Source organism: Saitoella complicata (genome assembly GCF_001661265.1).
Source record: "Saitoella complicata NRRL Y-17804 unplaced genomic scaffold SAICOscaffold_22, whole genome shotgun sequence".
NCBI lineage: Eukaryota > Fungi > Ascomycota > Saitoellomycetes > Saitoellales > Saitoellaceae > Saitoella > Saitoella complicata.
In genome coordinates, this window is record NW_017567013.1 from 259685 (window position 1) to 272653 (window position 12969).

At 51.7% G+C, this 12969-nt stretch overlaps 6 protein-coding genes across 6 annotated transcripts; 4 read left to right on the plus strand and 2 right to left on the minus strand.

The window, feature by feature from the left end:
- Positions 1-486: 486 nt before the first annotated feature.
- Positions 487-1514, minus strand: SAICODRAFT_31565 (uncharacterized protein). Its single transcript, XM_019167951.1, has 6 exons — positions 1437-1514; positions 1290-1373; positions 1197-1231; positions 797-1141; positions 710-739; positions 487-654 (listed from the first exon to the last, which is right to left on the minus strand). The coding sequence occupies exons 1-6, from the start codon at positions 1438-1440 to the stop codon at positions 526-528; spliced, it is 627 nt and encodes a 208-aa protein (XP_019022191.1). The 5' UTR covers positions 1441-1514; the 3' UTR covers positions 487-525.
- Positions 1515-1663: 149 nt separating this feature from the next.
- SAICODRAFT_60495 (NAD(P)-binding protein) lies at positions 1664-2529 on the plus strand (the record flags this gene model as incomplete). The annotated part of the gene is made up of 2 exons (XM_019169770.1): positions 1664-2151; positions 2208-2529. 2 exons carry the CDS (start codon positions 1664-1666, stop codon positions 2527-2529), a joined length of 810 nt encoding a protein of 269 aa, XP_019022192.1.
- A 404-nt stretch (positions 2530-2933) lies between these two features.
- SAICODRAFT_27131 (uncharacterized protein) lies at positions 2934-8000 on the plus strand (the record flags this gene model as incomplete). Its single annotated transcript, XM_019167003.1, has 1 exon — positions 2934-8000. One exon carries the CDS (start codon positions 2934-2936, stop codon positions 7998-8000), a length of 5067 nt encoding a protein of 1688 aa, XP_019022193.1.
- A 231-nt stretch (positions 8001-8231) lies between these two features.
- Positions 8232-9921, minus strand: SAICODRAFT_9404 (uncharacterized protein; the record flags this gene model as incomplete). Its single annotated transcript, XM_019171917.1, has 2 exons — positions 8232-9462; positions 9515-9921. 2 exons carry the CDS (start codon positions 9919-9921, stop codon positions 8232-8234), a joined length of 1638 nt encoding a protein of 545 aa, XP_019022194.1.
- Positions 9922-10355: 434 nt separating this feature from the next.
- On the plus strand, positions 10356-11597 carry SAICODRAFT_83998 (Extradiol aromatic ring-opening dioxygenase). Its single transcript, XM_019171342.1, has 4 exons — positions 10356-10593; positions 10647-10957; positions 11010-11072; positions 11129-11597. The coding sequence occupies exons 1-4, from the start codon at positions 10491-10493 to the stop codon at positions 11558-11560; spliced, it is 909 nt and encodes a 302-aa protein (XP_019022195.1). The 5' UTR covers positions 10356-10490; the 3' UTR covers positions 11561-11597.
- A 172-nt stretch (positions 11598-11769) lies between these two features.
- On the plus strand, positions 11770-12907 carry SAICODRAFT_27134 (NAD(P)-binding protein; the record flags this gene model as incomplete). The annotated part of the gene is made up of 4 exons (XM_019167004.1): positions 11770-12045; positions 12099-12412; positions 12466-12572; positions 12624-12907. The coding sequence occupies 4 exons, from the start codon at positions 11770-11772 to the stop codon at positions 12905-12907; spliced, it is 981 nt and encodes a 326-aa protein (XP_019022196.1).
- Between the last annotated feature and the right edge of the window lie 62 nt (positions 12908-12969).

Genomic DNA, 12969 nt, shown 5'->3' on the forward strand with positions numbered 1-12969 from the left:
GATGGGGTGGGGATTGAGCGTCCCCTGTGCAGAAGATTGCGATAGAATCAGGCCAGGTGGGTGCCATGAGTAGAGCGTAGCCGAGGGGGTGCTGCCAATTCCGATGTAGCTCGCTGATAGCGTTGACCGCTCGGGGAAACATGCTCATGATCGTCCGTTTTCCGGACCCTTAGCTGAGGTAATGGATCTCAACTGTCGGCTGTGCACGGATCAGGATGATCAATCTAGGAAGAAACAGGGGATCAACTGTTTGGAAGCCTCTCGATTGGGCGGACGTCACGTCGGTTCATTATTCATAAAACCATACTTCATCTTCTAAAGTGGGAAATCAATGTTATGACAGCTACGACATGTCGCAAATCATCACGGCACATCAAATTAACCTGGGAAATACCCGGATGATCATCACAACAACATAATCATACATACAAAGGAAGACCCATAACAGCCAATGTGAAGACACTCCCACCACCGACCCCGCTGATGGCGTAAAGAAAGTGGAAGAAGTAACGACCGTGACATCATTCAGACCGCCATCTTCTCCTTGAGCCAATCCGTCCATTGGTCAACGTCCCAGCTGGACGAGACAGAATTGTCGACAACGCCATTGAAAGTCACGGTGGGTGTGACATGGATCGAGTTCTGGCGATTGTACTGTATGTCATACATCAGCCACCGCAGAAGCGGACAAGCTCAACGTGATCCATACCTTCTGCATCAATTTCAATGCATCCGTAACCTATTCTCCCACGGTCAGCATAACTCCTGAACCCCGAATGCCAACTGGAAAGAAAACCTTGTTTCCCCCATTCGTACCCTCCTTACTCCCCTTCCCCACATCCTTAACCTCCAACAACTCCATCATCCTCCCCTCGTCGACCCCGCACTCCTCCTTCGCCAGCCTTGCCAACCTCCTATACGTCTCAATCCTCGTTTCCCCGCTCACAGCCGTATCGAAATACTCCTTTTGTCGCTGAAATAGTACGTCAGAATAATCCCAGAAGAGGGATTTATCGATCATTTCGATGGCGAGGGAGGCTTCGTGGGTGAGGGTCGAGGACGGGTGCCAGGGTTGGATTTGGTTGCGGAAGACGAATTGGATGCAGTCATGGTCTGTGCTGGAGATGGTCGGGTGGACTTGCTACAATACTTATCAACATGAAATTCAAAGTCGGGAGAACGTGGGGAGGGCACACAGTGTAGACGGTGCGGAATAGCTTCGCAGAGAAAGCTGTAAACCCATCAGTCAGCACACGGCACAATTGCGTGGGCCAGCAAACGAGATTTACGGCAAACATAGTCCAAGAACAACTCCACAACATACGGATCAGTACAATCTCCCAGACGATGCCCGGCGTGTTTCTTAGCAAGAGCTGTAAACTGGATCAGCAGCTGCATTCGATGGAAATGCATTTCTCAACGATGTCCGGAGTTACCCATTGTAATTGTAAACGTACAGCGCCTTCAAAAGCGGTGGATGGATCAAGGTCCTTTTTGTCGTTTTACTCCCGCACGCAATCAGGCTGCAGCACCGCACGGGCCGAGAAAGCCTGGACGGTCATCTGCGCGCTCCTCCCCCGCAAAAATCTGGGACATGTGGACACCAAAGCCGACAGCAGTCTTACCCTCTCCTATCAATTGATCAGCAGACTAGAACACGACGATGGTGCTCGTTACAGATTTCAAAGATAAACTCGCTCTTATCACGGGAGCTACTGGAGGAATTGGGTACGCGACATGTTTAGCGCTGGCGGGGTTGGGGTGTGATATCGCTGTTCACTACAATTCTGCTGCTGAGAAGGCACAGACGCTCGTGGCCGCGTTGCGTGAGAAGGGTGTGAAAGCTGAGTGTTTCCAGGCAGATCTGAGGTCGTATGATGAGGTCCGCCGTTTGCACAAGGAGGTCGTTGAGAAGATGGGTCATCCGGCGATTCTGTTCAATAATGCTGGTATTACGATCAAGCACGGTATCAAATCGATCGAAGAGGTGGATATGGATATGTTCGAACAGACGTGGCGAGCAAACTGCGGAAGTGCATTCCTACTAACCCAATTGTGCATACCCGAGATGGAGAAGAAAGCATGGGGACGTGTGATCTTTTGTGCCAGTGTTGCGGGATTTATTGGTGGTTTCGTAGGACCACATTACGCGTGCGTGTCTTGTTGCTCTTTAGCCTTTGGCTATACCATTGACACGAGGTATGCAGGTCTTCGAAGTCAGCACTCCACGGCCTCGTACATTGGCTCTCACAGCACTACGCCCACAAGGGCATCACCGTAAACGCGGTAGCACCCGCCTTAATCGCGGATACCACGTTGTTACCCGGTAACCCAGAAGATCTCGCCAAGAGTACCCCGGAAAAACACACGCTATTCTCACGAGTGGTGGCTAATTTTCTTGGTACAGAAATTCCCGTCGGTGTACTTGGTAGACCTGAAGAGATTGCAGAGACGGTTGTGTGGATGGTTAAGACGGGGTATCTGACGAATAAAGTGGTTGGAGTTGATGGAGGAATGTTCCCACAGTAAGGCGGTCGGGGGTCCTTGGCGTGCGGGCTGAAACCTTGCCTATCATGAGGCTGAGCGGCAGGTGCGGAAAGGGCGGGTAGACTTGAAGCCGCGAACAGCAATATTATTATTTGAGTCCGAGCCTGAAGCCGCGATCGTACGAGAGCATATGGATTCCGTGCCCTACCTAAGGTAGCTTACCCTTTTCCCAACCACCTCTTTATCAGAACCAGCCTTTCCCACGGGTGCACGCGCACTGACCCCTTGATCTTCGGCAGCGCGGCGCCTCGATCGACCATGACGCTAAGAAATGTATCGGGTCCCCTGCTCAGCCATCATCGAATACGAGTCTACGTTACATCCCCCCCGTCCCCTCCCTATCCTGATCCACCCCATATTATTATCGGCTTCAGGTAGGGCCCAGGATGGTGCGCTCAAGCCTCTTCATACGGCAAGTCCGCGCTCTCTGTCGTAAGAACTTGATCCTGTTCACCCGCCACTGGTTCCTCAACTTGATCCGCTGCCTCATCCTTCCCGTCGCCTTCATTGTCTTCTTGGGTGAAGCCCAGAACTTCTTTTCCAGGCCTGCGACGTATGGGTTTGGGAATGCTGCTGCGGTAAAGAATTTCGCGACCGAGCTGGGGAGTGGGAAGTTTGTTTGGATTGATCGGACGGGGAGCTCGGGTGGGGAGGCGCAGAGGGTTGTGGATATTGTTACGGCGAGGGTGACGAGAGGGACTGTGGTGCAGCTGCAGACGAGTACGGAGCTCGCGGAACTGTGTCCGCAAAATTTTATTGGTGCGAGTCCTTGTTTTGCGGCGGTGGAGTTTAACCAGTTGGATTTTACGACGAATCAGTTCAACTACACCCTGCGGGCCGATACAGGAAGTAACACTATTCGTGTCGACACCAACTCCGGATCGTTCGAACAAAAAGTGTTACCGCTGCAATGGGCCATCGACCAAGCGATTTTTCAGATCAGCAACCCCGGGGGAACACTACCCCCGACGCCGCTCGAACAACCATATACGCAAATCTCAGACGAGGATCGCAAAACTGATATGAGGCTTTCTTATCTGAGTGGTGTACGTACGATCCTAGCATTGGCGTTCTTTATTGGACAGTTGGGTGTTGTATACCAGCTCGTTGGACACATCGCGGAAGAGCGGGAAGCGCTCATCACGGATCTATTGGATTCGATGTCTTGTCTTCGTACTGCACGGTTCGCGTCGTTTCATCTCTCGTACTCGATTATGTTTCTTCCGTCGTGGATCTTGATGGGTGTTACCTTGGCGCTCACGTGTTTCACGAAGACGAACATCGGTTTGGTCATCGTCTTCCACTTCCTCAACGGTTTCGCGTTGACGTCGTGGTCACTCTTCGCGGGGTCCTGGTTCCGGAAAGCCCAGATGTCGGGTATCTCTGCGACCATCGCAGCGGTCATCATGGCCATCATCGCACAAGTCATCAAAGACCGCTCCTCAGGCTCCGTCATCATTTTGTCGCTGATATTCCCGCCTATGACATATATCTTTGGTACACTTATCATGACACACTGGGAGCGCGAGTTATTGGCGACGAATGTCGTGCAGAAGGGACCGAGTGGGGCGACAATGTTGGGGGTGATCATCATGTTGTTGGTACAGATCGTGGTGTACCCTTTTTTGGCGGCGATGGTTGAGGATAGGATGTTCCATGGTGGTTTTTTCCGGACGTTCAGGAGGAGTAAGGCGAGTGTTGAGGAGGTCGAGGATATTGATGGTGCGGCGGTGGTTATTCGTGGGTTGAATAAGGATTATGTACCGAGGGCTATGTTCAGGAAGGAACAGGCGAAGAGGAATACGGTGCATGCAGTCAAGGATCTGTCACTTACTGTGCACAAGGGACAGGTATATGGTCTCCTTGGTGCGAACGGCTCTGGAAAGTCGACGACGCTGGGTATGATCTCTGGATCTATCTCCATCACTTCGGGGAGTATCATCATTGACGGAAACCCAAGATTGGAGGGGAAGCATCTCCCGCAGGGGATTCTGGGAGTGTGTCCGCAGAAGAACGTCATTTGGGATACGTTGACGGTACGCCAACATGTCGAGATTTGGCAGGCGATCAAGGGTGATGCCGGATCGGTTGAGGTGGAGGATATCGATGACTTGATTGACCGCTGTGATTTGAGTCCGAAGGCACAGTTCTTGGCGAGCAACCTCTCTGGTGGACAAAAACGCAAACTCGGTCTCGCGATCTGCTTTGTCGGTGGCTCACGTGTCTGTCTCCTCGACGAGATCTCATCCGGTCTCGATCCCGTATCTCGACACGTTATCTGGAACATTATCTTGCACATGCGTGGACAGAGGACGATGATCATGACGAGTCATTTCTTGGATGAGTGTGATGTACTGTGTGATGATATTGCTATCTTGTCGAAGGGACAGTTACAGGCACAGGGGAGTTCGGTTGAGTTGAAGGCGAGGTTGGGGGAGGGGTGGAGTGTGGTTGTGAAGAGGGTTGAAAATCAGAGTGTCGACGCGGAGGTGTCGTGGATGGGTCACGATGGAACGCAGGAGGGTATGGTTCAGATGAGTCCTGTTGGGGATGATATGCGGGATGTTGCGGCTGTCGTACAGAGCGTGGTGCCGACAGCGGTACAAAAGGTTGTCGTACCGGGTGAATCCGTGTTTCGTCTGCGTACTTCGGACCCAGTACTGGTCGCTAGAGTCATGCAAGTTCTCGATGAAAAGAAGGAGCAGCTGAGGCTTGAGAGCTGTGATCTTTCGGGACCGACGTTGGAGGATGTCTTCTTGAGGATCATGGAGGGGGTTAAGGCACGCGAGGAGCAGGATAAGGAGGCATTGCTTGATTCGTCTTTTGCGATCAACTCGGAAGACGAGATCTCGAAGGATGGGGCGATGCCTATTATCATGCCGGCACATTCGAGATCGGAGAGCTCTGACCCGATTAACGTGATTGGGGGAGCAACTACGGCACCTTCGTCCTCGACTGTGAACGATGCTTCTGCGGTCACCAAAGCTTTGGATCTGTCTGATGGCCGTCGTACCGGTGTCTGGGAACAGACTATTTTCGTTCTCGGGAAGCGATGGCTAATCATGACCCGTGGGTGGTTCTCCTTCATTGCACCTTTGTTGGTGGTAGTATTCGCTTGTGGTATCAGTACTGTGTTCATCAACAGCGGCTACAACCCGGGCTGTGATGTCGTATACCGTGATAACTCGGACGTCGATCTTACGTTCCCGATGTATGACGGGGTTCCATTTGTTGTGGCTCCATCTGCCAACATCCTGAGTTCCTTGTTAAACAGTACGAGCGCTGCGTTGCTTGCAAGTGCAGGCTCTGCGTCCCTTCAACGGAGACAGAGCACGGACTTGGCGAGCAGTCTGGAGAATGCACCATTCCTTTCATTGGCCAATTCGACTGCCAACCTTACCTTCAAGGTTATCGCGGAGGATTCCCAGAGGGCTATGAGCTCTCTGATTGAGGCGAATCGAGAAAACCTTGATTCTGGTGGACTACATATTGACATCGCCACCTCTCAAGCTACCTTCACCTGGCTTGCTGAGTACTCCGGTTTGAACGGTCCGTCTCTGCTCAACCTCGCTGACAACATCTTGTACAACGATGCCACTGGCTCTTCCGGCTTGCACATCAATACCTACTTCAGATGGTTTGAGTCGAAGAGGCTTGGTGATACCGGCAAATCCTTGCAGTTCATCGTGTTCTTTGGTTTGTCTTGGGCTGTGTATCCTGCATTCGCAGCCTTATATCCGACACGGGAGCGCCTGAAGGCCGTCAAGGCTTTCCAGTTCTCTAATGGAATGAAGTCAACTTCATTGTGGCTTGGCCACTTCCTGTACGAGCTGCCCATGATCTTGCTTAGCAGCACCGTTGTGGTGATTCTTTTTGCTGCTATCACGCCTGGCACATGGAACGCATTGGGTCTTCTTTGGCTTGTCCTTGTTTTTTACAGCACCGCGTCTGTTCTGTTAGCCTTTATCGTCTCGCTGTTTGCGACTTCGCAATTAGCCGCTTTCGCTCTCAGCGCCGGAACAGGCTGTGTATACTTCCTCCTCTACGTTGCTGGGTACTTGTTGACCTTGACATACGCACCAGCGTTGCATTCTGAGCAGGATTTGAGGGTGATTCACTACACCATGTCGCTGCTGTTCCCCATCGCTTCGCTCATCAAAGCAGCGTTCGTTTCGTTGAACGCCTTTGCCTTGGCATGTGATGGGAACAAGCTTGCAGGATATTTCGGCGGTATCGATTATTTCGGTGGACCTATCCTTTACCTGATCTTGCAATCACTTTTGTACTTTGGAATCTTGATCTGGTACGACAGTGGTCGTTGGCGTCCACGTAAGGGGGAACGGACCGTAGTGGGTGAGAGTACAGAAGCTGGTCGCTTCGCTGACACAGTCAATGAGGATGTCGCAGCTGAGGCAGCGCGTATCGACAGTCATCCTGATGATGTACTGCAGGTCAGCCATCTGGTAAAGACCTTCAAGGAGACTGTTGCCGTCAATGACATCTCCTTTGGTGTCAGCCGGGGTAGTTGCTTCGCTCTGCTTGGACCGAACGGTGCTGGAAAGACTACGACCTTTTCCATGCTCCGTGGTGAGTTGGGCCCAGACAGTGGTGACGCAAGCATTGCCGGGATCTCGATTTCTCAGAACCGTAACGAAGCCAGGCAATACCTTGGTGTGTGTCCTCAGTTTGACGCCATGGACTCCTTGACAGTCCGAGAGCACCTTGCGTTCTACGCGCGGATCAAGGGTATTCCTAAGTCCGAGGTTGTACGAAATGTGGAGGTTATCATCGAGGCTGTGGGCTTGACACCGTTTGCTACGAGACTTGGTGACAAGTTATCTGGTGGTAATCAGCGTAAGCTCACTCTGGGTTCTGCTTTGCTTGGTAATCCCACATGCTTGCTCATTGACGAAGCGTCATCTGGGATGGATGCCGCCAGTAAGCGAGTGATGTGGAAGACGATTGCGAAGGTCACTCCTGGTCGTGCGATCGTCATCACCACTCATTCAATGGAGGAGGCTGATGCTTTGGCGAACCGTTCTGGCATCCTCGCTAAGAGATTCTTGGCCTTTGGCACCATTAGGGACCTAAAGGAGAAGTACGGTGCTGGTTATTCGGTCGCTTGTGCTTGCGAGTCACCCGGTGACGTCGAGCTCTTGACTAAGTCTGTGAGGGAGCGCTATCCGGATGCCATTATTGGTGGCCAAGTATACGGGACGAATGTGAAATACCGCATCCCTAAAGGTGCTGCGAGTGTTGCGGATATATTCAAGCATATGGAGCATATTCGGTCGGTCATTTTGCCAGCATTGAAGTATTCCGTTAGTGGAGCTACGTTGGAGGAGGTGTTTGTTAGCGTGGTGGAGAAGAACAACATCAAGGAAGAGGGAGCTGACCCGGAGCCCACGAAAGTGAAGCGTGGGTGGCGACGCTTTGTAGCAGGCTCGGCATGAGACGGTGTATGCGATTATTTATCATCAAGGACCTCGAGCTAGATATAGAGCTACGATAGATTCCTTGGCTATGCATGTGGAGTTTGGCGTCGTTATTTGGATGAATACAGTTATTACGAGATAATATGAACAGCAAAACGCCACCTAGTATGTAGCCATAGTCATACAACCACAGGTAACAATAACCGGTGATACAAGAACAACACCCATTCAAATCAGACGTGCTGCTTTTCAAGCTTGCGCAGTCTCACCTTCCTTAGTCTCCGTAGAACCAGCCTCCTCCTCTGCTGGCATAACCACATCCATCTTGGTCTCCTCCTCCGCAGGAGCGGCGGGAGCATCCTTCATGTCGACATCACCCGATTCGGCCGCCTCCTTGGCAGACTCCTCCTTCTTCTCCGCGCCTTCGGAAGGCTCAGCTGACTGCTCCGTCTTTTCCTCCTTCTTGTCCTGGGACTCATTAGCGGGAGCGGACTCTTCCTTCTTGTCCGAGTCACCGGGGATAATGTCTTTCCACTGATCAAGGAGGTTCTGGCAAACATCCCTAATCTTCAAATCTTCATCACGGGGGACGGCAGAGAGCTTGGTGATGCGTCGAAGGACCTTGTGAACCTTGGTGTGGCTGAATACAGCGCTGGTCATGTTTTTTCCGATAGCCTCGAGCTTACCAAGCCATCCCTTAACATCGTCCATGTCAGAGTCATTGGGTTCTTGACCATTGGAAAGCATAGCTTTCTGGAGCTTGTGTCGGAGGTATAGGACATCCTTCTGAAGCTTGTCGGCAATGCTCTGAGCAGAGGGCTGGGTGGTGGGAGTAGGCGGGACCTCCTCCTCATTGTCATCACCATCTGCAGCTGCAGCCTTTGAGGCAGCTGAAGCTTTTCTTGACGACGCTGTCTTCTTGGCAGATCCGTTGGAGGTCTTGGCTTTCTTCGCAGGGGTCTTCGCAACCTTCTTTTCATCCTCGTCGGCGCTGTCTTCAACTTCACTCTCGCTCTTTCTCTTGTTCTTAGTAGCCTCTCCCTTCTTGGCCGGGGCCTTCTTCTTGGGAGTGGCCTTGGCCTTGGTCTTCTTCTTCACCTCACCCTCCTCCTCCTCTTCATAGTCCTCGCCGGCTTCTTCAGCATCCTCCATTCCCTCGTCCTCATCCTCGACCGGAGCTGTAGCAGCAACACTAGCCTTCTTGATGATTTCTTCAAGCTCTTCAAGCGAAGGGGGGTTCCGGGCACTCTTGTATGCGGCGAGGATGTCCTTAGGCTTTTTGCCAGTATTGTCGACAAAGCTGTCAATTTCAGAGTTGGGAAGAGGCTTAAGTTCGGACTTGTTGGGCCAGCAGTACTCCTTGTTGGTGACGGGGAAGAAAATGGTAGGGAAGACAGTCTTGGACCCCCTCGGCTTGTCCTTAAGGACGCTGGGAATGCAATGAGCCTCGGTAACGACCATTGCCGGCCACCAGGGGAAACTAGATGCTGTTAGAACTTGCTGAAACGAGATGAACGCGCGTATTCACTTACCCCTTGATCTTGGCCATGACAACGTCACCAGGCTGGTAGTTGCCCTCATGCGCGCTGTCGTTCGCGTCGGACTTTTGCTTCTTAGCAGGCGTCCGCTTCGCAGGGGTCGCCTTTTCCTGGGCCGGCGCAGGCTTATCGTCCTCCTTCTTTTCCGTGGCGGGCTCTTCAGCTTTCTCCTCGGACTTCTCCTCAGCTGCCGCGGCGGACTCCTCGGACTTGTCCTCCTTCACAGGTTCCTCAGCAGGAACATCCTCGGTCTTCTTGAAGGGCTCATCCTCCTTCGTAGATGACTCTTCAATGGGAGCATCAGCGCCCTTGTCGGCGACCTCGGCTGCCTCAGCAGCAGGCGCGTTCTCAGCGGCAGGAACGTCTTCGACCTTCTCGGCGGGCGGCGGAGTAGAAGACATGATCAGACGGCGACAGTAGATATGCGATTGGTATGAACAGCGACTGGTTGATTGCAATTGAATGCACTGATCAGGAGTGGTAGTTGTGTTTCTGGATGCGACTGGGACGGAAACCGGAGACGCGCGCTGGGTGGAGCGGCTCGATCGCGCTGTGACGACGTTGCAACAGAAACCTGGGAAGTGTACGGTGACGTTTTTTCTTCGACTATCTTGTGTTTATTGGAAATATCTGATGTTGCTATGTATCTTTTGTTGGGGAGGCTCCCTGGTGTCAACGCTACAGGGGATGATTACAGTATTACGTGAACGCCTTACTAAGCCAGCCGAGCAATGTATAGGTCAAGGACCGATGTCGCACCCTTGGAAGCTTTGGCCGACCCGCTACATCCATCGTGGAAGTTTTTCCCTTCATCAGACGGCACTGCCCTGTTTGGGCCCTCCTGATCTGCTTCGTCGCAATCATTCTACCGTTTCTCGCACGATCAATCCCAACTTCCGTTCGGGGCGCATCCAAACCAGTCGTCACCGTCACGAATCAAGCTCGATCTCTCCATAGTGTCGGGACCGAAATGAATACCGCATCACACGAAGCGCAATGGAAAGCTTCCCTCGAGGCACTTCCTCCTTACTCCCCAGGAGGCAAGATTCCGGCGTTCTTCTTTGCACACGGAAGTAAGTAGCGACCGCTGCAGTTTTTTGACTATGTATGCTCATCTAGTACAAAGGCCCTCTCCTCCTGTATCCTAAGGGACTTCGTAACCCCATGGCGGACGCTATCAAGGTTGGCGCCCGAGACGGACCACACTACCAATTCTTGAAGTATTTCGGAAAGTCTCTCGTGCGCAAGTACTCGCCGAAGGCTATTGTGGTCTTCTCAGCACACTGGGAGACCAGCAAGGCCATCGAGGTCATGGACAACGACTCAAACGAGTTGTATTACGATTACTACGGATTTCCAGATGAGATGTACAAGATCAAATTTGAGTCAAAGGGCTCGTCTGACGTTGCGCAAAGGGTTGTTGAGCTTATGAATGCGGTATGATCCCTTTCACACACTTTCTAGTGGTGATGACTGACCGGAGATTCAGAGTCAAATTCCTGCAAAGACGCTCCCTAATGCTCGCGGCCTCGACCACGGTGTCTTTGTACCCGTAAGTTGTCTACATTTCTTGTATCTGATCAATGCTGACACCGTTTGCACTCACAGTTCAAGATCATGTTTGGCGAGTCCGCTCCTGTTCCTGTAGTGGAGGTGTCCATCGATTCATCGCTCAGCCCCCAGCGCCACATCAAGATCGGACAGGCTATTGAGAAGATGAGAGACGAAGGAATCTTGGTGCTTTCAGGGGGTTTGAGCATTCACACGTTCAGTGACTTTACAGCGTGGGACCCTGAAAAGGCGAGAGCCGAGATCAAGGCATTTGAGAAGGCGATTGTGGATGCAGTGGAAGAGTCGACTACGACAACGGAAAGGAATGAACGTCTCAAGATGGTGACCAAGCTGCCGGGGTTCAGGATGGCTCATCCCAGAGAAGAGCACTTTATTCCGTTATACGTTGCTGCAGGTGCGGGTTCTGAAGGGATTGCCAGTGTCATCTGCAAGTTGCACGGAGCTCTTACTATTGCTTTCGGAGCTTAGTGAGCATTTGAATAAGATATGGATTTTCTTTAACCCGATTGTATCAAGGTGGTGATAGCGCCTGCATGGCTGCCTTTCCCCGCACGGATGTACTTAACCGTAGGACAGCTGGGGCCGGGGAAGGAAGAGAGGATGGAGAACCCAGCAGACAACGTCCGACGACAACAACAACTGATCCCAAGCAAAACAGGATAAGTCTGTAATCCACGATGGCCGACAAATCGAAAAACATCTTGATTATCGGTGCCGGTACGATTGGTGCAAGCTGGGCCGCACTCTTCCTCGCTTTCGGTCACTCTGTTCACATCTACGACATTCGCAAGGACGTACAAGATTTTGTACACGATGAGCTTCAATTGATGCTCAAAACATTACTGCCCGAATTGTCTGACAGTCGCCGCAATGTGCTTGTCGGGCGTGTGATGTACGAACTTCGCTTGGAAGAAGCAGCGGCGAACCCGACTCTGTCGCTCATTCAAGACAATGTAAGACCATCCGTATCAAATGATCCATGTCTTAGCTCACGTATACTTTGCAGGGGCCTGAAAATATCGAGTACAAACAAACCTTATGGGCGAATATTGAGAAAGTTGCACCGAAAGAGGCAACATTCATCTCCTCCACGTCAACAATCACAGCTACCATCCAGTCGAAGTTCATGCAAGATCCTACCAGACTCATTGTGGCACATCCATTCAACCCTCCTCACCTTCTGCCGCTCGTCGAGATTGTTCCAGGCGAGCACCGAGATGAAAGCCGTGTTGAGGCATTGATGGACTTCTTCAAGGGCTGCGATCGCGAACCAGTGTATGTCAGGAAAGAGACTGAAGGGTTCATTGGAAATAGGCTTGCGTATGTGAAGTGGCTCTTACGTGCGAGAACCATCACTGACATGTTTACTTCAGGTTTCTTCTCTTACGAGAGTCACTTCACCTTGTCGAACAAGGCGTGGTTTCTGCGGAAGATATCGACAAGGTCGTAACTTCTAGTCTCGGCATAAGATGGTCGATTGGTATGTTAACCACAGACGTGGCTGCTGCGCATCACCTGACACTTTCCTTAGATGGTCCGTTTAGGAGTTACCATATGGGTGGAGGACGAGGCGGTCTGAAGCACTTTCTTACACATTTGGGGCCTGCCATCGGTTCGGTGTGGAAATCGGCCGGAACGCCAGACTTGAGCCCTGAACTGATCGAGACAGCTGCAAACCAAACACACGAAGCTTATGGATCTGTGAAGGATGAGATGTTTGAACAACGAGATAGACTCACAAGGGAAGTTTTGAAGATGAGAGACGAAACTAGGAGAGAGCACGAGGAGTATGAAGAAGAATATCACTGCATATGAAGCAACTGCTAGGCTAACCCACGATACCAAACCATTTATTTTCTGCACATCCATCAAAGTTC